Genomic DNA, 23,107 nt, shown 5'->3' with positions numbered 1-23,107 from the left:
AAAACAGGCAGGCTACCATCGAAGTGGTGCCCAGCGCTGCATCGCTCATCATCAAGGCGCTCAAGGAGCCGCCACGCGACCGCAAGAAGGTCAAGAATGTGAAGCAGGCAGCTATCAAACAAACAGTATTTGTCGTTGCTTCGTTGCGATCCGTTCTCCTCGGTATAGAGGCCTCAGAACGGCTAGGGGTTGTTAAATTTGTTGACGGCGTAACGTCTTCAGGATCGTGGGAGCACCGGTACCCTCAGCTGTTTCAGGGATTAGGTACGCTATCAGGAGAGTATACGATCCGCTTGAAGCCGAACTCTGTGCCCTATGCAGTTCACGTGGCGCGCCGCGTTCCTCTTCCCATGAGAGATGCTGTAAGGCACGAGTTGGACGACATGGAAGGACAGGGCGTAATAAGGAAAGTAGAGGGGCCTTCCGAGTGGTGCGCTGGAATGGTTCCTGTGTGGAAACCATCAGGAGCAATACGAATTTGTGTGGATTTAACGCACCTAAACAACAATATACTTAGAGAACGTTATGTCCTGCCCACCGTGGTTGAGACGCTAGGGTTATTAGGTGGAGCAACAGTATTTTCCAAGTTAGACGCGAATTCTGGGTTTTACCAGATTAAGTTGTCAAGAGAAAGTAGCTGTTGACCACTTTTATAACACCGTACGGAAGGTACTGCTTTCAAAGGCTGCCCTTTGGTATCACATCGGCGCCAGAGTACTTTCAGAAGAGGATGTCAGAAATCTTGACTGGCATGCCTGGCGTTGTCAATTTGATTGATGATATATTAATTTTTGGGAGCACGAAGGCAGAGCATGATCAGCGTCTCGAGAAAACATTGGAAAAGCTGGAAATAGAAGGCATAACGCTTAACAAAGCGAAGTGTTGCTTCGGCGTCAAAGAAGTGGCGTTTCTAGGATGCCTTATCAATAAAGAAGGCATAAAAGCGGACCCGAAGAAAGTGTATGCTCTTAGAAATTTAAATCCACCTCGTGACGTAAGCGGTGTACGTAGACTTCTTGGAATGGCTAATCACCTCGCCAGGTTTATTCCAAATTTGTCACAGATAAGCGCACCACTGCGTGAACTTTTGCAAAAGGGTCGCGAGTGGACATGGGGTAAACCTCAGGAAATTGCTCTGAGTAGCATCAAAGAACAGATATGTTCTGATCGTTGCATGGCAAAGTATGACCCAAAGCATCCGTCAATAGTTTCCGCTGATGCCTCTTCATTCGGGCTCGGCGCAGTATTATTCCAAGTGCAAGGGGATGGAGAACGCCGTCCAGTGGCGTTTGCCTCCAGGTCATTGTCGCCAACGGAGTCTCGGTACGCACAGATCGAGAAGGAAGCTTTAGCCTTAACATGGGCAGCGGAGAGGTTTGAAGGGTACATCAGAGGACTCGAAGTAAAGTTCGAGACTGACCACAAACCACTCGTAACGCTGCTGGGCAAAGCGCCGCTTGATTTGCTCCCTCCGCGAATTCAGCGCTTCAGAATGAGGCTAATGCGCTTCACGTTCAAGGTGGAGTACGTGCCCGGGAAAAATCTGGTCGTTGTCGATTACCTGTCTCGATACCCAGAAGTCGCCCGTCTGGCATCAACTACTAGTGATCACGTAGTAAACCATCTTAAAAGCATCTTTGCACGGCACGGTATTCCTGAAATCGTGTTCTCAGACAATGGAACACAATTTAGCTCATCAGCTTTCCATTCGTTCTCTCAAGAATACGGGTTCCGGCATGTCACATCGAGTCCCAGATATCCACAGGCCAACGGAGAGGTGGAGAGGATGGTTAAGACGATAAAAGGTCTCATTCAGAAATCCTGTGACCCATACCTCGCCTTACTAGGGTACAGAAATACCCCTGGACCTTTGGGGAAAACTCCAGCTGAGCTCTTGATGGGCAGGCGACTGCGTACTACGATCCCCCTGCACCCCAAAAAGCTTTCGCCCAAGGCCATCAACATGAAAAGAGTACGCGACAAAGATCGTGCGGTGAGGGAGAAGCAGAGGAGGAATTTCAATCGACGGCATGCTGCCCGCAATATTCCAACCCTGCTGCCGGGAACCAGTGTGTGGGTCAACGACAGTAAAGCTGCAGGCGTAGTCATACGGAACGCCGGGAGACCAAGGTCATACGTTGTCAGGATGGAATCTGGCGCCCAAATCGAGAGAAATCGGAGGGCTCTCGTGCGGCTCGAGCCGAAGGCTGATGACGAGGCCGGAAGTTATGACTTCCCACAGGGTGTAAGCTCGCCAAGCACAGCCAAAAATTTGCTCCATCCGCCAAGTGAGGAGACTGCCGAGTCAAATGTCGCTGATGACAGACAAACTGTTCCGTTGCCAGCGGAAGAACCAAGCGATTACGTGACACGCTCGGGAAGAAAAGTGATTGCACCGAAACGTTACGGTTACTAGTAGTGAAAATTCTTGGCGTCGTTATTCGTCAGTGGTTCTAGCGTATCCAGTGCCTGAAATGATGTATTGTGTTTTCAGTGAGACTCTTTTTTCACTTGTGCAGTGATACAGTACAGGACTCAAAAAAAAAGGGAAGATGTGGCGTTGCATCGAACGCGACCAGCGCTTCGAGGAACGCGTTGAGAACGCATCGACGTGCTCCGCCATACGACCAAGCGACGCCCGCTTTCCTGGACGGCTGCGGCGTCTGAACACACCGGTGACTGCTCCGCCCACTGAGGCTATAAAAGCAGGACAGACAATAAACGGGGGGCTTTTTCGGTTTGGGGCTTGAACGCTCGTCTCTTGTCTTTTTCTTCTGCGCGTCTGCCCCGACACGGTGGCAGTAACGCGACAGTCCTCATTGATGACCTGCCTGCGCAGCACAAGTCTGTTGCTTTTGGAACGGCTTGTGACGAGGATGTTCCGGCTGCACGCAGCGCGGCTTCACGAATTACTGGCTTGAGAACATCAGGGAGCCATCAAGTGACAACGCTAGAAAATCACAAGCCACGTCGCAGGTCAGCGCAGAAACCTAACTCCACGTTGACGCAGATGTCTAGAAGGACACTCAGACGCCCCTCGACCCGCTGCAAAATGCGCAGACGGTCGCGCTTGGTGCTGCATGTTGCGTTACCAGATCCATCATTTCCTACCCTGTTGTCGAAAATGTGGCGCAAAGGCCAGCCTTGCGCAATGCACCTGCGACCATGCCTGTACAGTCAGAGCCGCCCGCCAGAATTGTCGCCGAGAGAACTCTTCGCCAAGCCGCATCATGTCACAAAACTTCGACTGCCGCGAAACTGCCAACTCCGTCCACGAGAGGAAAATGAGACAGCTTTCTCTGCCAAGTCGCAGCGTGGCCGAGGTCGTAGACCACCACGACACAGTCAATGTCGTCCCCCAGAGTCGTCATCGGCAAAAGTTCAAGCCAAGCCCAAGCGTCTAGAACAACATAGCGAACGACCACGGAGACATAGCCAGTTTCGGCCAGCGGAATTATATTTAACAAATTTCCAGACGAAGTTCCAGCGTGGCCGGGTCCGGCCACCTCCGAAACAGTCAGTGCCGCCCACCAGAGACATTGTCGTCAGCCAACCGCACCAGCAGTCATGGCCGAGTGTGATGACCAAGAACGACGCTGGGCTTCGGGCGTGCGGGCAGCATGCGGGAGGCAGAGGAAGAAGAGGTTGAGACAATAGAACAGCTGGCCCAGGAACGGGTGCTGTGTCTTCATTACAATATATATATATATATATATATATATATATATATATATATATATATATATATATATTAGGTCTTGTAGACTAAGACGTTTTTTAGAGGTTTTGTGTTTCGTGGGAAGAAACTGCGTGCGTCACCCATTCACCTCTCTCCTAAGCACGTAAATAATCGCGAGAAATGCCACAAATTCAATGCATACATGCTCGCAATCCGTGGATTATTTCCTCAATCACATATTTTCCGGAAGATAAAAATTAGCAGCGGTTTCCATATGTTGCAAAATCAGTTTCACGCATTGTCAGATGAACTAGCGTGTTGCGGTTTGCATCCAAACAGCTTTGAAATGTCCGCACGGCCATCTCCTGTCGACGTCCTCTTGATATGCACGCCTGGATTATTGAAAACGTCCACGTGATATATTCTTAGGACGTCTGTCGGAAGACCTTTTTTTGGACATCCAAAACGCGACGTCCTCTGCACGGCCCGTGAACCACCGTTCTGGGACGTGGACATTCGGCTCTTCTTCGGCCGTCGTCAGGATATTCGTTGTCCATTGGGTTGCAACACGCGAGTGAAGTGTATTGCACACGGCTAGAGTCTCAGCATGGCTGTGACACAAGCGCTACTGAATGGGATGTTAAGTGGTTGTGTTCCGTTGAAGACGTAACTCCGCGTTCCCGAGTGCGCAAGTAATGACGACGGCGTATTGTGTTTGCAAACCACCACGTTAAACGTGTGGGCCCGTGCAGCAGCGATGGCGCTACTCGCTGGCGGCTTACTACTGCCGCAAATCTGTCAGGCAGGCTCGGTACGTACTACTTGTACTACCTCGGAGTGCCGTTCAGCTCATACGTCAATTCTAGTTCATGCAGTTTATGTATCACGCGCAGGATTTCGCGAAGCATCGTTTTGTGCACGGTAACGGAGCTGAAATATAACCCTTCACACCGCAGCAAATAATTAGGTGGCGAGTACTTAGCACTTTCCATGGTTTGGGAAAGTATTTTAGTCTCATATACATTTCAGCGTAGCTCATGACTTCATCCGGTGAATGTGGCACAGGCCGTACGTCTGCACGTTCTGTCTGTTCCTATGCTATACAAACGGGTTGACCCTCCTCCTGGCGCCATCTTGAAAAGCACGGCGCGCCACCTATAGTTCGTGGGCATTGCGAATTCTATCCGCCCTGTGTTCGCATCTCAGCTAGGCGCTGATAACACGGTGGAGATGGAAGGATGATGAAAACTCTATACACCAGAGCACGCCTGTCTCGCACCCAGGCTGCTGGGCCCGTATTCCCAAAAGGCGACAATCGCAAAAGTATCGCCTTTGGTGCGCGCTGATTGGCTATTGAGCAAACCGGAAAAGTTAGGGCGCCACCTGGTAATTCCGTCGACGTCAATTTTGCGTCATGGTGCTCGACGGTGCTCTCGACATATTTGCAATAAGCGAAGGCACCGTTAACCGTCGGTTCGTGGTGAAGTCTAGCATTTCAGTGACGTAGGCGGTAGCTTCTAGTATTCAATCCTCGGTGGACATACGCAGCATTTTTTTACGCTGAAGCTTTCATCGAGCATTACCTTGGGGTGTTATCAGCACTCGTTCTTTGCCAGCGCGTGTTTTTTCGTGGTTTGAACGTCCCAGGAGCATGAACCGTGCGTTGCTCGCGTGGCTTATCGCGAGCCGGCAACATGTTGAGATCTTGAGACGATGTCGCTGCGGCGGCACGCTACAGCTGAACTCTCCGAGAACGCCGTGTTAAACTCTCAACGAAAATACGTTTCACGCAAAGTTGCATTCTTTTAAATATTATACTGTGCATTAAATAATCGAACAAAAAAACGTTGAAAGCACTTTCAACACGTCTTACACTTCAAGTAGCCACAGCCAAGCCGGCCAAGCCTGGCCACTGCGTAGAAGCAGCAGCACACGCTCGAAAACGCCGTACTCGGGTTGCTCTGCGCTTGTACAGTGCGCTCACTCCCGTGTTGTGAGACATTCGTACTACCAACGGCCAGTTGCAACAATGACGTCACAGGCAAGTCTTTTTTTTTATTTATCGAACGCATCAAATTCTACGTCACCAAACGCGATACTATCGCCTTTTGCGATCGTTTGAGAATACGGGCCCTGGCGAGCCGAGCGGATTCGCAAGCCCATAGACTGTCGCGCCGCCAAGCGGAATTCAGGAGCGTCCTCTCGAGGAGGGTTAGTAGACGATAAAATGGCAGCACTACGCAGTCTCTCCCTTGTTCGGCTGTGCTAACCTCAGTGTTAACGCATTGGCAAGGAAGGAACACTACGACTTTGCATGTTCCCTGCATCAGTGAACAAACCGGGCCCTCTGTGACATGAGAAATCTGATTCGTTCTTGCGAGACGCGAAGTTTTCGTGAAAATACGTGACAACTCGCGCGTTCAATGCTAGCCCACAGCGTACGCATACTATCAGCTTCGCGAGGCTTTCTGTAGCCACGTAGGTTAGTTAAATGTTATCGTCTGACATATTCAGTTGAATCTCACCCTGTTTTACTTGTATATAGCATTGGTCAGTGTTTCTTGTAGAGCATGAATCCCATAACACTACGCGGGGAGGTCGCGCGGGCTCGCGATGTGCTCTTGTAAAACTCAGCGATCTCAAGTTGTCGATACATCAAAATAGGGCCTCTATCCTTTGTCAGCAAAGCGCTGTTACTAATCGTGCGAGCGACGTTCAATCATTCGAGGACGCGTCTGCTCCACGCCTTTCGTGGAGCGAACGCTTTCCACACCGTCCTTCGCCAGTGTGTTGGTGTTGGTTTCATAGCCAGCGCTGCGCCGTTTGTTTTTGTACGTTTGTTGCTAGGTGGCAGCACACTGCAAGCGATCTGCTCGTTGACCGATCCGAGAGCATAATGTTCTTCGCGCCCAGACGTATCTCTAATTGTAAACGTGGTGACGCGGAGTGGTCGCAGTCGTTCGGCGGAGGAATTTCTTCGGATTGCTTTCAGCAGTGATGTTGAAAGAAACCATCTTGACGACGAGGATTTTTCACTGGACATTGAAGACTGTGAAAGCACCGAGAGTGACAGCGACGATGAACGATCAGCTGACTCACGAGGAGCGAGTTGCACTTCATGTCCCCTCGTGCGTTAATGTTCTTTCACGCTCGTAAGTCACTTTGATTGTATTTAACGTATAATATCCTTGAGCGAGATCAGAATAAAAGCATAGTTCCTCTTGTGCATTGCATGTATCACAATTATTGTGGATATTATGGAGCGCCGCATCGCCAACACGCTCGAGCTCGACCAGCGAAGCGAAATGGTTAGAGCGATGGAACGTGCAGTCACGGCCACAATCTACGCCTCTCGGCTAACTTCTTCGACGTCGCGAAAAGCATACGTGTGCATTCTTTTCGATATTCATGTTTGGATCGGGCTGATCGAATCTGCAACATGCGAGTGAAGTGAATTGCACACGGCTAGAGTCTCAGCATGGCTGTGACACAAGCGCTACTTAATGGGATGTTAAATGCTCGTGTTCCGTTGAAGACGTAATACCGCGTTCCCGACTGCGCAAGTAATGACGACGGCGTATTATGTTTGCAAACCATAACCACGTTAAACGTGCGGTCCCGTGCTGCAGCGATGACGCTACTCGCTGGCGGCCTACTACTGCGGCAAATTCGTCAGGCATGCTCGGTACGTACTACGTCGGTGTGCCGTTCAGCTCATACGTTAATTTTAGTTCATGCAGTTTTATGTAGCACGCACAGGATTTCGCAAAGCATCGTATGCACGGTAACGGAGCTGAAATATAACCTTTCACACCGCAGCAAATAATTAGGTGGGGGGGTACTTTGCATTTCCATGGTTTGGGAAAGTATTTTAGTCTCATATCCAATTCAGCGCAGTAATGACTTCATCCGGTGAAAGTGGCACGGGCCGTACGTCCGCACGTCCTATCTGTTCCTATGCTAACAAACGGGTTGACCCTCCTCCTGGCGCCATCTTGAAAAGCACGGCGCGCAACCTATAGACCAGAACACAGAGAATTCCATGCGCATCGCCATATTTGCATCGCGCGTCGCGCCATCTATCGCACACGCGACGAAACAACATGCGCGGGCTGCCACGCCAGCAGACGCTACACAGAGCAAACGTGAAACTCCCGAAACTCAGCCGTCGGAGAGCGTGTTTCGCGTCTTTTCTAGCCTGGACATTTTCGCTGATTTTATTGGAACATCAAGAACATCTTGCTCATGCAAGTCCACAATGTATACAGTACGTGCTGAGTGGGCTGCGGAAGCAACCTCGTCAGATACGTACGCTGTTACATTTGTAAAAAAAACGTTCTCGCTGTGGTACGCCGTGAATCGTAATTGCAGTGCAGCTCGCGAAAGAGTGAAACGATGTTTTGTTGCGCCATATTACAAGTTGTGCACAAAGTTTGCGGAATGTGATCATTTCAGCATGCATCGCGTAATAATTAGAGTACGCTTTACGGGTAGTTTCGCGGAACGAATTTTTGTTTCCCGAGCGCTCTTACAAAAATGCGTCTTGCTCACAAAAGCGTGCTATCAGAGAGTATAACCTGCAGTATCGTTCAGCGATCCCATTTGGAAAGCTACCTGCGCGATTTTATTCTTGTAACGATGATGCTTTACAAGCGAAAGTGTGCTACTCTTAGTTAAGCCGGTTAGCTACGCCTGCAACGTAAAGGACACTGGCACGAGTACAGTTTACTTACGTACCAATATATGTATTATGTGCAGCTGGATGCCTCGTGTCCAAATAAATTTGGGGACATCAAACACTGCAATGAAAGCACGAAATTCTGACCAGCTGTTGAGGAGCACCGTGCCATTTATCACCTTTTGAAGACGAAGTCTCGAAGGCGTGGATGCCATCAAATCACTAAAGCTTAGTACTACGTTGAAAGTGGCAAAACATGCTGATTGCTTGGGCTTGAAAGCACTATCTTGCACGAGACTTTCGTCAAAGGAAACGCTTAAAGGAAACACACAAAGCTAGCGCCTGCCTTCAACCCAGGTGCGTGTCACGCAAATTAGGTTCGCAAAATGAAATAGGTGGGCATCACACTGCAGAATACACGCAGTTAGTGTACTTACTCGCGCATTTTCACTCGGCTCCTAGTTTTTTTTGCTTGAATCACAGTTATCCACTCGCGGCGAAGCTGAAAACACTGCACCGGCACTATTTCCGTGGCGTGTCGTAATCGTCGCAGACAACGCTAATATCCTCTTGTTGCGCTGCTTGTTTGGCATCCAAAACAACGCAGTAGTGCCCAGATGAGCTCTTACACGCTGAAGCGGCGTCAACGGGTACTTTTTCGCACTTTAAAGCCTCAGAACTGCAGCTTGCCCTGTTTACTTGGTGCAGCCCGCGTGCGCCTCGGCAGCCCGGTCAGCCCGGCGTCTGGGTGTGAGAGTATCCGCTCGGCTCGCCAGCAGCCTGGGTGCGAGACAGGCGTGCTCTGGTGTATAGTCCGTGGGCATTGCGAATACTCTCGCACCCAGACGCCGGGCTGACGGGGCTGCCAAGGCGCGCGCGGGCTGCACCAAGTAAACAGGGCCAGCTGCAGTTCTGAAGCGTTAAAGTGCGAAAAAGTACCCGTTCACGCCGCTTCAGAGTATAAGAGCTCGTCTGGGCACTACTGCGTCGTCTTTGGATGCCAAAACAAGCAGCGCAACAAGAGGATATTAGCGTTGTCTGCGACTATTACGACGCGCCACGGAAATTGTGCTGGTGCGGTGTTTTCAGCTTCTCCACGAGTGGATAACTGTGATTCAAGCAAAAAAACTAGGAGCCGAGTGAAAATGCGCGAGTAAGTACACCAACTGCGTGTATTCTGCAGTGTGATGCCCACCTATTTCATTTTCCGAACCTAATTTGCGTGACACGCAGCTGGGTTGAAGCAGAGTCATTCAATTCTCTTAAAGAGAATTGAATGACTCTGGTTGAAGGCAGCCGCGAGCTTTGTGTGGGGGTGCACTTCATACCTTTGAGCGTTTCCTTTGACGAAAATCTAGTGCAAGGTAGCGCTTTCCTGCACAAGCACTCAGCATGCTTTGCCACTTTCAACGTAGTATTAAACTTTAGTGCTTTTGATGGCATCCATGCCTTCGAGATTTCGTCTTCAAAATGTAATAAATGACATAGTGATCCTCAACAGCTGGCCAGAATTTCGTGCTTTCATTTCAGTGTTTGATGTCCCCAAATTTATTTGGACACGAGGCATCCAGCTGCTCATAATACATATATTGGCACGTAAGTAAACACTACTCGCGCCAGTGTCCTTTACGTCGCAGGCGTAGCTAACCGGCTTAACTAAGAGTAGCACAGTTTCGCTTGTAAAGCACCAGATAGCTTCCAAAAGGGATCGCTGAACGATACTGCAGGTTATACTCTTTGTTAGCCCGCTTTTGTGTGCAAGACGCATTATTGTAAGAGCGCTCGTGAAATAAAAATTACGTTCCGCGAAACTACCCGTAAAGCGTATACTCTAGTTATTACGCGATGCATGCTGAAATGATCAGCTTTCACAAATCTTTGTGCACAACTTGTAATATGCGGCAACAAAACATCGTTTCACTCTTTCTCGAGCTGCACTGCAATTACGATTCACGCGCGTACTACAGCGAGAACGTTTTTTTTTTGTACAAATGTAACAGCGTATACGTATCTGACGAGGTTGCTTCCGCAGCCCACTCAGCACGTACTGTGTACATTGTGGACTTGCATGAGCAAGTTGTTCTTGATGTTCCAATAAAATCAGCGAAAATGTCCAGGCTAGAAAAGACGCCAAACACGCTCTCCGACGGGCTGAGTTTCGGGAGTTTCACGTTTACTCTGTGTAGCGTAGCGTCAGCTGGCGTGGCAGCCCGCGCATGTTGTTTCGTCGCGTGTGCGATAGATGGCGCGACGCGCGATGAAAATATGGCGATGCGCATGGAATTCGCTGTGTTCTGGTCTATAAGGGAGCTATGAGCGCTCGCTTCACGCACGCTGCTGCCACAGAAACTGCGCTGCGCCAGTTGCGATCAGTGGAAAGCACGAACGTGGCGCTATATAGTGGCAAAGCAAAATATGGAATGTCAAAGGAAATAAAAGCAAAACTATCGGTAACCGGATGCACTTGCCTATATTAGATGTCGGCAGCAGACGGCCTGAACTGGCCGCGCGTTCGGTGCGCTGTCCACACTTCATTCGGCGCGGATAGTTCTTGTGCTTTGCTCTTACTCTACTCCTGCTGTGCGTCTCATGGCGAGAAAGTATAGCTCTGAATGAGTCTTTTGTGGAGACTACCTTTCGATGTATAAAAAGCTTAAAGAAATACTGACACGAATTTTAAAAAATTTCGGATTGTTGCTCTAAATAAAAATACTGGTGTCGAGAAACCTAAGACGACTATTGTCGTGCCTGGGAATGCATCCTATATATTTTCATTAGCGCCACCTTAAAAGGACACTTTCGGTTTCGATATCGAGGGGGTGGCTTCTCAGTGTCGTTTCATAGCAGTGTGACGTCACGGAGATACAGAAACTCGCGACGTACTAGCGGCAAATCCGTCATCGGCTCGTGGTGCACATAAACAACGATGAGTGAATTGTCGTCCACTGACCCTGACAGTGATTTCTACGATTTAGGCAGCATGCAGGACGCAGAACTCGCAAACTCGGGGGAACTGTGTTGACTCGTCGGGATAATGTCCTTGCAGTGTGGCTGGCTTGCAGATGCTCAGCGACGAAAACTTCAAAGTCAAATTAAAATATTTTATACGTGTTCTCCGACTCCAGTATGTGGACAGCGTGGACACTGCATACCAACGAAGCAAAAAATGTCCCTTTTGCGATGTCTCAAAATCGTGTCAGTACTCCTTTAATTATTGCAAAGAAGCCAAAATTTCGCAGAGTTACCGACCTAGACGTAAATGCTTTGAAGGAACGTTGAACGCCCGAAAGATCAGTGAATGTCAGTGAGACGGACTACGTGTGCTACGCGTGCTTTTGCTACCACTGCAATGAAAGATCTTCACGGAACGCACAGTTTAACGATGACATTCTTATGCCCCCTGAAAAAGAAATCGACGCCATTAACCAGATCACTGCGACTACCGGTGCACGTGCGTTAAAGTCACCCGAGAAGTGTTGCTGTTTTGAACTCAATCGGTCTGAGGACGCGAAAACGAGCTCTCACTGCGCCGTCTCTTACAACGAGCATCTCGGGTGCGCGCGCGCCTGATCGGTAGCCCCGCGCTCGTGGCCGCTGCAGTGACCAAATATTTTCAAGATTAACGTCTTTAGTGCCGGCGACACCTTTTTCGGTACCTGCTGGCCTTTTACTAAAAAGAAATTCAATCCTGCCTGCATTTTATACACTTGCTGGACAAAAAGTCGGAATTGCCAATCCTTGCCTAAGGGTCTCATTGAAGGGGCCGTAACTATTAGTGCAACGACATTATGCAACATGTTTTTAATGATTGTGAAAGCTGATGTGGAGGAGAATAAGTGGACAAAGTTTAAGAAATTTAAAAAATGGGTTTTTTTTTTTTTAATTGTCGTCAGAAGTTTCCATTGTTCGGTGTTTTCTTGAACTTAGCCCGATCATATCTCTTTACTGAAAAGGTATATAAATATAAGATTCGGCAGTTTGGTAGATAAGCATGCGAAGAACGTAATGCGGAATTTTTGTCGCTCTGCTACAAGGCTTTTTTGAGATAAAGACCTTCAGAGTAAAGAAAATGTTGCCAATTGGGCCAATTTTGAGGTTTTTTATAAAAACATCTACACTACACATAAAAACCAAAAATACCTGAGCAGAAGCAAAAACATGCACATATTTAGATAAATAAATTTCAGCTACCTAACTTTAATATATTTTGTGCAATTCATAACGAAAGTTGGCCAAAACAGCAGAGCGGATGAGCGCTCCACTCCACCTCTTCGTCGTTATTGATTTCCTGTGCTTCGAAAAAATCTTTGGCGGCAAAACAAATTGCGGATCTCTTCTTTTGACTCATCAGGCAATAATACATAAAATTTTGAAATAAATTTAAGAGGTCGACCAGCCATCGTTTGTTCGATCTTACGTGGAATCCCAGTAGTGTCAAGTACGAACATAGCGTCGCAGCATGCATGTGCCTGAAGTAATATTCCAGCGGCTGCCTAGTCGCTATGGCATTCAGGGAAATGACCAAGCGGACGCAGCTGCCCCATCCGCTCACGACGGTGTCAGCAGTGTCGCCATTCCCCAGTCAAGATCGGACGCCGCAAAAGAACTTCGTGTGCTGGCCCGTCGTCTAACGTTGGACTTGTGGAAGTCAGCGACATTTACAAGTGCACGGCTGTATACCTTGGACCCTGATCTTGAACTACGCATCCCGTCTATAGCTTATCACCACGTGACTCTACCCTGCTGTTCCGTCTATGGCTTGTTGTCAAATGCCTATTCGTTTATTATTGGAATGGCTGAGCGCCCGTCGTGTGAAGTCTGCGGGTGCAGCGAAACAGTCGCGCACCTTCTCTGTGAGTGCACCCGCTTCAACTCCGAAAGAGCGGCCCTCTCAGCCGCATTAGGCCAGCTGGACAACCGCGCTCTCACGCAGAACAAAATCATAGGGCCCTGGCCTACACGTGATCTTCAACACGAGCCGCTCGGAGGGCATTTTTGCTGTTTCTTCAAGCAACCGGACTCAATGACAAACTGTGACTGTTGGCAGAAAATTGCTGTCGTCACATCTGCTGTCGTCACATCTCTTCTTCTTCTAGTTTTTCATTCTTTTACATCCCCTTTCCCCTTCCCACGTACAGGGTAGCAAATGGGAGACTTCATCCGGTTAACCTCCCTGTCTTTCCGCTCTCTCTCTCTCTCTGTACGCATGCATGCGCTCTTTCAACAATGCAACAATACACCACGTGCTATTATGTTTACGAGTACCTTGGGTTTATCTTGTCACACAACATATGCTGTGGGTACTGACCACATCAATCCAAAGCACCAGCTGGGAACACCAAGAGACCAAGGCACATTGACGCAGAGGTGCAAGTGCCTCCTGTTTTCTTTTTACACACACCGTAGACACAGTTTTTGTCAGCAACTAGACTATGAGAGCACCACAGTAAAATTAGCAATGATTACGATACCCACAGGCGTGCGCAGGGTTCTTCATTAGGGGGGGGCGAAGTTTTATCGCAGCCTCCCCCCCCCCACCGTTGACCGTGTCCAACAGATCACAATGGATTAAAGAAAATCACAGTTTCGCCGCAACGGCGAAGCAATGAATGCGATAGCAACAAATTGGAATGTAACGCGAAGAACGGAAAGCAGCTCGAAATTGCCAGCGCGTCGCTCGAACCCAAAGGACGCACGAAAAGAACGCACACAGGACGAGCGCGAACTGTCATGCGTCACAGCTCGATACTTGAAGCGCACTGCTGAAACATAAAGCAAGACGCACGAAACGAACGAACAGCTAGGTACACACGGGACGAGCGCGAGCGAAATGTCGCAGTTGTTACTTATTAGTTATTTCTGTTTGAACAGCGCGCTCCTTTCGCAAACGCGGCCGCTGCAGCGAGCGAAGTGGCCTTCATACACTCTGTGACTTCAGCACGGACATCGTGGGGAAAGCACAGGACATACAACCCCCAGCTCCACCACCTTGCCCGCCCCCTTCTTTCCTTGAGATAAGCGCACAAAGGCGACCACGCCGGCGAAGAGCCTCGGCGTTCGCAGGAGCGGGACGACGACCTTTAAAGCGCGCTCAGCCCCCAGCGCGCACATCGCGCCATCTCGCTGGTGAGTAGGAAGGCACGCTGAAGTAAATGGTGTATATAAATAGCTCGCCGTTAGCATGCTGAAAGACGCTACTCTCCGTGGCTTAGCCGTCTAAAGCCGCGCGTTTCGGAGCGAGAGGTCGGCCGTTCGCTTCCACGCGTCGGAAAGTATTTCTCAATTATTTCGTAGCCTTAGCTACACTTGCCTAGCCGGAGCCGATTTCGCGTGGATCATCATGAGCCGTGCTGCGCATGCGCGAGGATCAGTGATGTCACACAGCTGGCTCACCGGAGCCGGCATCTCACGCGCTCTCCGCCACCGCCGCGCGCGGCTCGCCGCAGCTTGTCTGCGCGTTCGGGAGGAGTGGCGTCGTAGCCGCGGCAGACAAACTGGCGCCGGCGCGCGCGCGGACTCCGCCACCTCCGCGCGCGACTCGCCGCCGCCGGTCTGCGCTTTCCAGAGGAGTGACGTCGTAGCCTTGGCAGACGTATTGGCGCCAGCGCGCGCGCAGCTATTCGCCTTCGCTGTGCAGTCGCCGCCTGACACTGTGCTGGAGCCGCTTGATAGCGCCTCAGACTGGCGTTTGCAGGTGGGTAACGCCATGGAGAAGGAGAGCGGAAATGCTGCTGAACGGCACAGAAGAGCCGAGAAGCTTATCTCATCGGATCCCGAAGTAGTTGCCTGGCAATTAGAGGTCCAGCGTACGAAGAATGAACAGAAGAAGGCTAATGATCCTACACAATCTGGAAAGCTAATAATAATCAGCTGAACCTTTGCTAACGCTGCGTATATCCTAGCATAGCCGAGCTAAGCCACTGCAAGTTTTTTTTTCTTTGTGGCATTTCTATATATATATATATATATATGTATATATATATATATATATATATATATATATATATACACACATACGGTGCATGACGGCGGCGACGGCGACACCAAAAATCAGCCGCGCCTGTCTATATAATTCCTATCGCAATAAAATAAAAGTGAGGGTATGACATGCTTCTCGCAATGATCTACCTTGGCTCCCTGGCTTTCTTGGAGTAAATATGGGAAACAGTTCTTGGAAGACAGCACCAGGGGCCTTCGGCCGCCATTATCGTCAAAAACCTGCGTGGCCATAACCCCGCTCTTCAAACAATGACGGGGCAGGTCCGATTAAGCAAAAATTTGGGGCAGATTTTTTTGGCCCCACCCCACTTTGGTGACTTGGGAGGGCGGTCGCCCCCACCCCGGGCCGACCTCGTGCGCACGCCCATGACGACACTAACTAATGTGAAAATGCCAAAATGGGATGCGCAACTCTACGCGTGTTTTCATTTGGCGATATGTTATTGTCGCAAGGCAATGAATTTTTAGAGAGAGACATGCATGTGTACGTACATAATGCTACAGACTATTGCTTGTTCTAACTTAGTAATTCTTTGTTTTTATTCCTTTCTCTTGATATTTTACATTTCATAATTATTGTTATTTTCTTTATTTCTCTTCGGCGGCACGAACTGCAGTTGCAGACCAATCTCTATTTTTATTTCTATTCATCACTTTTACTTTTTTTTTTTTGTTACGGAGGCGAAGGTTCCAGCCTGCCTCCGCAAGAGAAGAGCGTCGCAAGGGTCGAGGAGCGTGAGCCAGGACATCTTTTGCTGTGCTCTTTCGCTCCGTTACAGCTAGAGTGTACTTGATAGATACTCCTATCTAGTGCACTCTAGTTACAGCGAAATACGAGTGACTACGCTCAACCCAGGAACGGGTGCCTAAGTGCTGCTCTCTGAAAAAAAAAAAATCTAATTCAGAGTCAGTGCATTAGGCCGAATTAAAGATTGAGCTTGGTCACTCACAGCTGCTACCTTGTTTAAAAGGGACACTTGTTGCATTCATTGTGTTGCATCCCTTGGGTTAACTGTGTGTTCCGCACTGCCGAAGCGGATCTCAGAGGCCACATAGAAAGAAACGTGTGTTTGAGATCAGCTCTGCCAGTTGCTGCAACAATCCCAGCTGCTCCCAATCTTTCAATGAACTCAATCAATTAATTTTCATTATTATCCTAACAGCTAAGTAACCCTTACCTTAAGCCAGGTTATGCTCTGATATCATATGTATCCAATATAGCTAAACTTGAAATAGAACTATCGATTTCTATTTCTTAGAAGGCATTTTCTGAATATTCGGAAAACCGGAAGTAGGTGCTTAACCGGAAGTGTTTAGATGAGAAACAATAGCGGCACTCGGTCCTCGTGCCAGTAAAATGATGCACAAACGCACTTTGAGGTTCATTGTTCATTGCATGCAATCAGTTGCGATTGGCGACATGAATCAGTGGCCAACAGACTTGTGTTTCTTGTAATTAGTGTCTGCTACACAACATTTGTATTTTTATTAGAGCTGTGTGAATAGCAAAATTTTGGGTGCAAAGCGAATTCGAATATTGAAGTGTGAGTGTGAATCGAATCAAATATTTTTCGAATACTTCAAAGCGAAATTGCAGAAAAAAAAAAAGAGGATTCCTAAGCATAATCTTATGAGATAGCAACATGAAAGTGTTTCATAGTTGTCTTATCAAGAATGAGGCAATGTAGAGGCTGAATTGCATTTATGTACACGATTTGGTGCAACCAAAGCATTGCCGACAACACTTTACACGTGATAGGCAAGGATGCAATTTCCTCAGCCTCTCCTCCTCTTTCAACTTTTGTGCAAACCGAACTGATGTGGCGGACAAGGGTGCGCTCCCTTCAAGCCTGGAGCTCCAAATCTGCCTCGTAGACGTCGATATATAAGAACATCTGAAATTTTGAATGCTAAAAAGCTTCGGCTTCCGATTTTTCGGACTTCCTGCCAAAATTTCAGGTCCAAAACAGCATTAATTGAGCCCCCACATCTGCCACATCTTTCATCTCCATGTTGGAACCAGCGTTTTCTTGAGTTAATACATTTGTGACCATAGCGGAGCTTGAAAGGCAGCTTTGCCGCAATACCAGGGTGTGATGAGGTGAAGCATATTGAAAAATCTAGGGACCACTTCCAATCTGACGTTGACTGTCTCTTGGCTAAGTTCGACCGTAACGGAGCTTGAAAGGCAGCTTTGCCGCAATACGAGGCTGTTATGAGGTGAAGCATATTGAAAATCTGAAGGGGTCACTTTTAATCAGACGTTGACTGTATTTGTTTTTGGGAAGTTCGAATAGTTCTAATAGTAAAATTCCAGTGCGAATCGAATCGAATAGCAAACATTATTCGAAAAATATTCGAAATTTCGAACATTCGCATACCCCTAATTTTTATGCAACTGGTCTGTTACACGTATAACCACTCCCTTGAGCAAACCGTGCCCGAATGTCTGGGAACGTTCCAGATTATTTAAAATCTTGTGGTAAGCTCGAGCGTGCAATGCGAACATTAAAGTTTATTCTGCAACTAACTTGACCAAAAACTATAACGCTGGAACCTTCGATGCCACAGGTATAAAATGGCAATGCGCTTTACTGCTGATTAGATTATTCAACAGCCGATGACTGTTCTCACCACTATCAGTTTACAGCGTCAGTTGGTTGTACGTTGACTTTTCAGTTTCCAGGCACAAGTTCGCCCAAATAAAAAGTTCCACATTTCTCAGCCTTGCTGCAGCCCTTCTTCACTGTCACAACCACCTGAAAATATACAATTTATTTCTTCTGCGCAATAAAGTTCTCGCCTCTTTAAAAATAAGTGCTTTGACTAGCCTTCAGCTCTGACCCTGTGTGATGAAACTGCTGATAAAGGGAACACAAATGCCTGGTTCCTTGAACTGCCACTTAAAGAGAGTCTATCGTATTTCCATATAAGCAAGGACTCTGTACACAGACGTAGCAATATATTAATGCGGCATTAATTTATTATATTCGTTTATCGTACACGTCAAGTTCCTGGAGTGACAGAGGTCAGTGAACACCTGCAGGAACTGAAACAAGATTGCCATGCTCAAAATTCCCACGTGTCGAGCCACCGCAGCCCATGCATGGTGCTGTTTTCGTGGACCGAGATGGAACCGTCCATGCCGTAGGCGAGAGGTGAGAACAAGTAGAAACTGTTGGGTGGAGAGAGAAAAAAAAAAAAAGAACAACACAAGCTCAAATAAAAGAACCATTTAAGGAAATGACAAAATGCATGCATGATTGCACATTTTGCCCAAGTTTAATATACTTACAAATTTGATCCGTCATTATAGGAAATACAACTGCTTAAAGGGGCGCTGACGAGACAATGATCAGCTGTCTTTTTTTTTTTTTTTTTGTGGGTGTGTCAAATGAAAGGCTGAACCCTCAAGAGCCTAGGAAATGTACTGGTAAGCCTGAGTGTGCCCTGAGAAATTAATTAGAACATGGTTTTAAAAGCTAGTTTCGGTTCCTAATGTTCCCTGACATCATGATACGGTATGAGCTTCTCGTCACGTGCTTGCACAAGGTATTGCGATGTTGCCAAGGCTGCTCTCCCCTTTGCTCTGTTGGTGATGCGCAAGCGGCCATTTTGAATGTTTTGGCACCTGACATCATCACAACAAGCCATACCAGCGTGTGAAGTCACCAGAATCAATAATACTGTAGCCTGGTGTAACACTGGTGTCAATGTCTGTAGGTCTGCCATGCGAATATTGACTTTAACGTCAAACATCTTATCAGCATTTATTGAGCTTCACACATGCTCAGAGCCACCTCTGTACACAGGAGATTTGTATGGTGGGGTAAACTCGACTTCAAATGTTGGTGTCAGTACCCATTTAAGCACTTTCAATATAATCTCGAATCCCTCGAACCTCTCCTCAGCATCCACAAGCCCACACATGTCCCCACAGCCTCACCAAGTGGTTGACGCCCCTGTAGCAATTGCGCTCACCTGTACAGAATGACCGAAAGATAGCAACCCATGATCCAGTGGTGCGCCGACAGCCTGATTTTCTCGGGTAAGAAGGTTGGCACCACACGAAGGATGTAGTCCAGCACCACACCTGCAGGTGGCAAGAAAAGTCGGTATTCTTTAAGTCGACAGCTTTCACTGGCTCTTTCCCAAAAGTCTGTCAATCCTTTATTGAATTCTTGACGTGGTGGTGGCCTGTTAAACTACAATCCTCCGCTTTTTTGCCTTCCTTTGTTTCATTGTGTGTTTGTGTTCACACCCGCTTCTTCTCTCCACTTTTCTTTCCTTCTTTCTCCTTCCTTTCCCTTAGTGCAGGGTAGCAAGCCAGATGTTTCAATTTCGATTAACCCTTACACTGCCGATCCCGAGATAGCTCAGGCGACGACACATGCACAGGCCTTGCTAATCTCGAGTATGCTAGTTTTGCCTCTTTAAATCACTCCCTGCCACTTGCGAGACAACTCTTGTAAAAAAAAGATGATGCGGGTGTGTGCTGCTGTCTATGGTGAGGACATATATACGAATATGACTTGTAGTGAAATTCTTGAGAGCAGTGGGAGCGCACGCTTGCACATCAGCGTCGGTTCTCGTCTCTTGCCAAGTGTCTGGTGACGCTCTGCCATGGCGAGTCAGCGTGCCATGTGCATGCGCTATTTGACACAAGAGGAAATTCTGGAGCTTTTTACTAGAGCTGTGCGAATAGCAAAATTTTGGGTGCGAAGCGAATTCGAATATTGAAGTGGGAGTGCGAATCGAATCGAATATTTTTCGAATATTTCTCGAATATTTCTAGAATATTTTTCGAATACATCGAAGCTAAACTGCAGAAAAAAAAAGTTAGAGAGGATTCCTAAGCATATTCTTTTGAGATAGCAACATGAAAGTGTTTCTTTTCACTAGGTTGATGAAGCACTGGCGGGGTGGTGTTTCATAGTTGTCTTATCGAGAATGAGGCAATGTAGAGGCTGAATCGTATTTTATGTACATGATTTGGTGCAACCAAAGTGTTGCCGACAACACTTTACACGTGATAGGCAAAGATGCCATTTCCTCAGCCTCTCCTCCTCTTTCAACTTCTGTGGAAGCCCAACTGATGTGGCAGACAAGGGTGTGCTCCCTTCAATTCCGAAGTTCCAAATCTGCCTCATAGACGTCGATATATAAGAACATCTGAAATTTTGGAAGCTAAGAAGCTTTCGCTTCCAATTTTTCGGACTTCCTGCCCAAATTTCAGGTCCAAAACAGCATTAATTGAGCCCCCACCTCTGCCACACCTTTCATCTCCATGTTGGAACCAACGTTTTCTTGAGTTAATACATTTGCGACTTTAGCAGAGCTTGAAAGGCAGCTTTGCCGCGATACGACAGTGTAATGAGGTGAAGCATATTGAAAATCTAGGGACCACTTCCAATTGGACGTTGACTTTGTCTTGGCGAAGTTCAACCGTAAAGGCGCTTGAAAGGCAGCTTTGCCGCGATACGACAGTGTAAATGAGGTCAAGCATATTGAAAATCTGAAGGTGTCACTTTCAATCGGACTTTGACTGTATTTGTTTTTGGGAAGTTCGAATAGTTCGAATAGTAAAATTCCAGTGCGAATCGAATCGAATAGCAAACACTATTAGAAAAATATTCGAAATTTCGAATATTCGCACACTCCTACATTTTATTTTTTACTATTTCGGACTCCGAATAAAATGGATAATTAGTGCCTCAGTGACTGAATTAATGACTAATTATTTATAAAAATTTACTTATTTGGTAAATAATTCATTGCTTGTAATGAGTGCTACTTTGATTTTGATGAGATAATCCACTATAAAAAATGTTTACATGTCCTTAACAGCATCCGACTAAATTTCAACATAACGTGCAGAAACAAAAAAAACAGCATGGAGTGTGCAGCTGTGCCAAAAAAAACCCGGCAGTGAAAGGGTTGACCTCGACACTTTTCCCTTTCGTATAGTATCTATCTCTCTCGCCGCATTTTTGTAGTAGCCAACCGGACTTTCTCTGTTCGTCGAATAATGACAGGCTAATGCAGTGAGGAGAAGGAGCACGCTGCCGCAGTGGCAAAACCGTAGGCCACAGAATGTAGCTGACTGAGAAGATGGGGAAAGGTGCGGATGTCCGTGGACCTCGCTGTTTTAGGCGGAGAAACACAGAGGTCGCATTAGAGGTTGGTGAACCTTATGGGTTGGTAGAGTGACGGCCTGACATGGTGCGTTGCCGTGATAACCACGGCAGAGAAGGAATAATGACACAAGGTTCGGCGTAAATGGTACGCTACCCTAGCATATGTCTATAAGCATGTGCAGGGTTCTCCATTGGGAGGGTGAAGTGGGCAAAGTTAATTTGGGGAAGTCAACGTAACTTTAGAAATTAAAGTGACGAATAGGAACTAAAACAGACACTCTCCAAACAGATGTGAATGCACTTGGCAGAATGCATTTCACTTACCCGAGAGCATGGAGCTGAAGATTAGTGCAGGGAAGTAGTGATGGAAGTAGAGCACTCGGCCCATTCCGTAAAACGGCAGATAGTGCAGAGCCCAGCCCACGACGAGCCAGACCGCAGACCGGGTTAGGCGACGGTCACGCTCTGCAAGGACCAGACAGCCATGTTAAAGGGGCACCAAAGGCCAATATTAACTGGATGTGCATTGTTGAAACTGTGTTCCAAAAGCCTCGCAGTGCTTGTTGTATGCCAAGGAAAAGCTTAGTTCGAAACATAACCACGTTTTAGTGGCCAGCATACTGTTTGTGCATTTCAAGCCACCCGCCTTCGAGAACGGCTTTCTGACGTAGCATTTGTTATGCCCGCCCTTTACTGCCGGACAGCTGGCGCTGTAGCACAGCAGGGCAAAGGGCCTTAGCAGAGCACAGCCCGGTGAAAAAGGAACTTCTGTTGTTCTCAACAGTCAAGTTCTTTTTCGCATGAATCAGACTGAAATGCACAAATTGCATTTTATTCTGTCTTGTCATGCACTGCAATCTTTGTTATCACAGGTAGTTTGTGTACTTGTGATTAAAGGGGTCATGAAGCACCCCTTTGGCTTGTTGAAAAAACACAACCTGCGGAAAGCTGACACGGCTATGAACTGCTCTGCAAAATATTACAGTCGTGCGCGCTGCGTAAAGGCCACAAGCGGAGCGCGAAGTTGCCGTTTCCTCAGGCGCCCTCTTTTCAAACAGAGGCCGGTTCTCACTCTCGTCGGTGGGCGGGGCGTCTGCACGTTGACGTCGCGGAGACATAGCATGCTTATTGGCCGATAGCCGGATGAGATGTGCTTCTTGCCACGGGGTGCCGCCACTTGCCCGCGCCGCACTCCTCAGTCTGCTAACTTTACACGGTAGCCGCACTCGTGCGTGTGAATCACAGCGGGAGAGCGATCGCGTTTCATGACAAGCACTGACGTAACTTCTTTCCCCCATGCCATCCCTCCCTGTCTAGCTTCCAGTGCGCTCGTCGGCACGAGAAAAGAGAGAAAGCGCTCGGAGCGTGCGCCAAACCCCCGTAACTCCGCTGATTCTTGACGGATTGGAGAAATTTTTGCGGCAATCGATTCGGGAGGCAGTAAACTCCGATACTAAGGTTATTAGATCATTACTTGGAAAAGTGGTTCATGACCCCTTTAATTGTACTGTGACACTACTGCATCTTCAGGCTTGCGTTCCAGAATGTGCCTCTGGTGGCACAAATTGTGTCCTACATTTACCTCGATTTCTCGATTACTAAAGAGCTGCTGTG

At 47.8% G+C, this 23,107-nt stretch overlaps 2 protein-coding genes across 10 annotated transcripts in view; one reads left to right on the top strand and one right to left on the bottom strand.

Annotated features, from left to right (window-relative positions):
- LOC119373308 (maleylacetoacetate isomerase) overlaps positions 1 to 23,107 on the top strand; it is a 125,200-nt gene that overhangs the window by 57,064 nt on the left and 45,029 nt on the right. The window lies entirely within an intron of this gene.
- LOC119373307 (protein O-mannosyl-transferase 2) overlaps positions 18,308 to 23,107 on the bottom strand; it is a 34,524-nt gene continuing 29,724 nt past the window's right edge. Inside the window, exons 18-20 of the mRNA XM_037643332.2 lie at positions 21,818 to 21,958; positions 19,338 to 19,449; positions 18,308 to 18,531 (exon numbers count right to left, since the gene is read on the bottom strand). Of these exons, the coding sequence (XP_037499260.1) occupies positions 18,426 to 18,531; positions 19,338 to 19,449; positions 21,818 to 21,958 (359 nt within the window). The 3' untranslated portion in view covers positions 18,308 to 18,425. The remainder of the gene's footprint in view (positions 18,532 to 19,337; positions 19,450 to 21,817; positions 21,959 to 23,107) is intronic.

Source organism: Rhipicephalus sanguineus, chromosome 11 (assembly GCF_013339695.2).
Source record: "Rhipicephalus sanguineus isolate Rsan-2018 chromosome 11, BIME_Rsan_1.4, whole genome shotgun sequence".
NCBI classification, from domain to species: Eukaryota; Metazoa; Arthropoda; class Arachnida; order Ixodida; family Ixodidae; genus Rhipicephalus; species Rhipicephalus sanguineus.
Note: the sequence above shows the minus strand (reverse complement) of the source record. Positions and strands in the feature narration are given on the sequence as shown.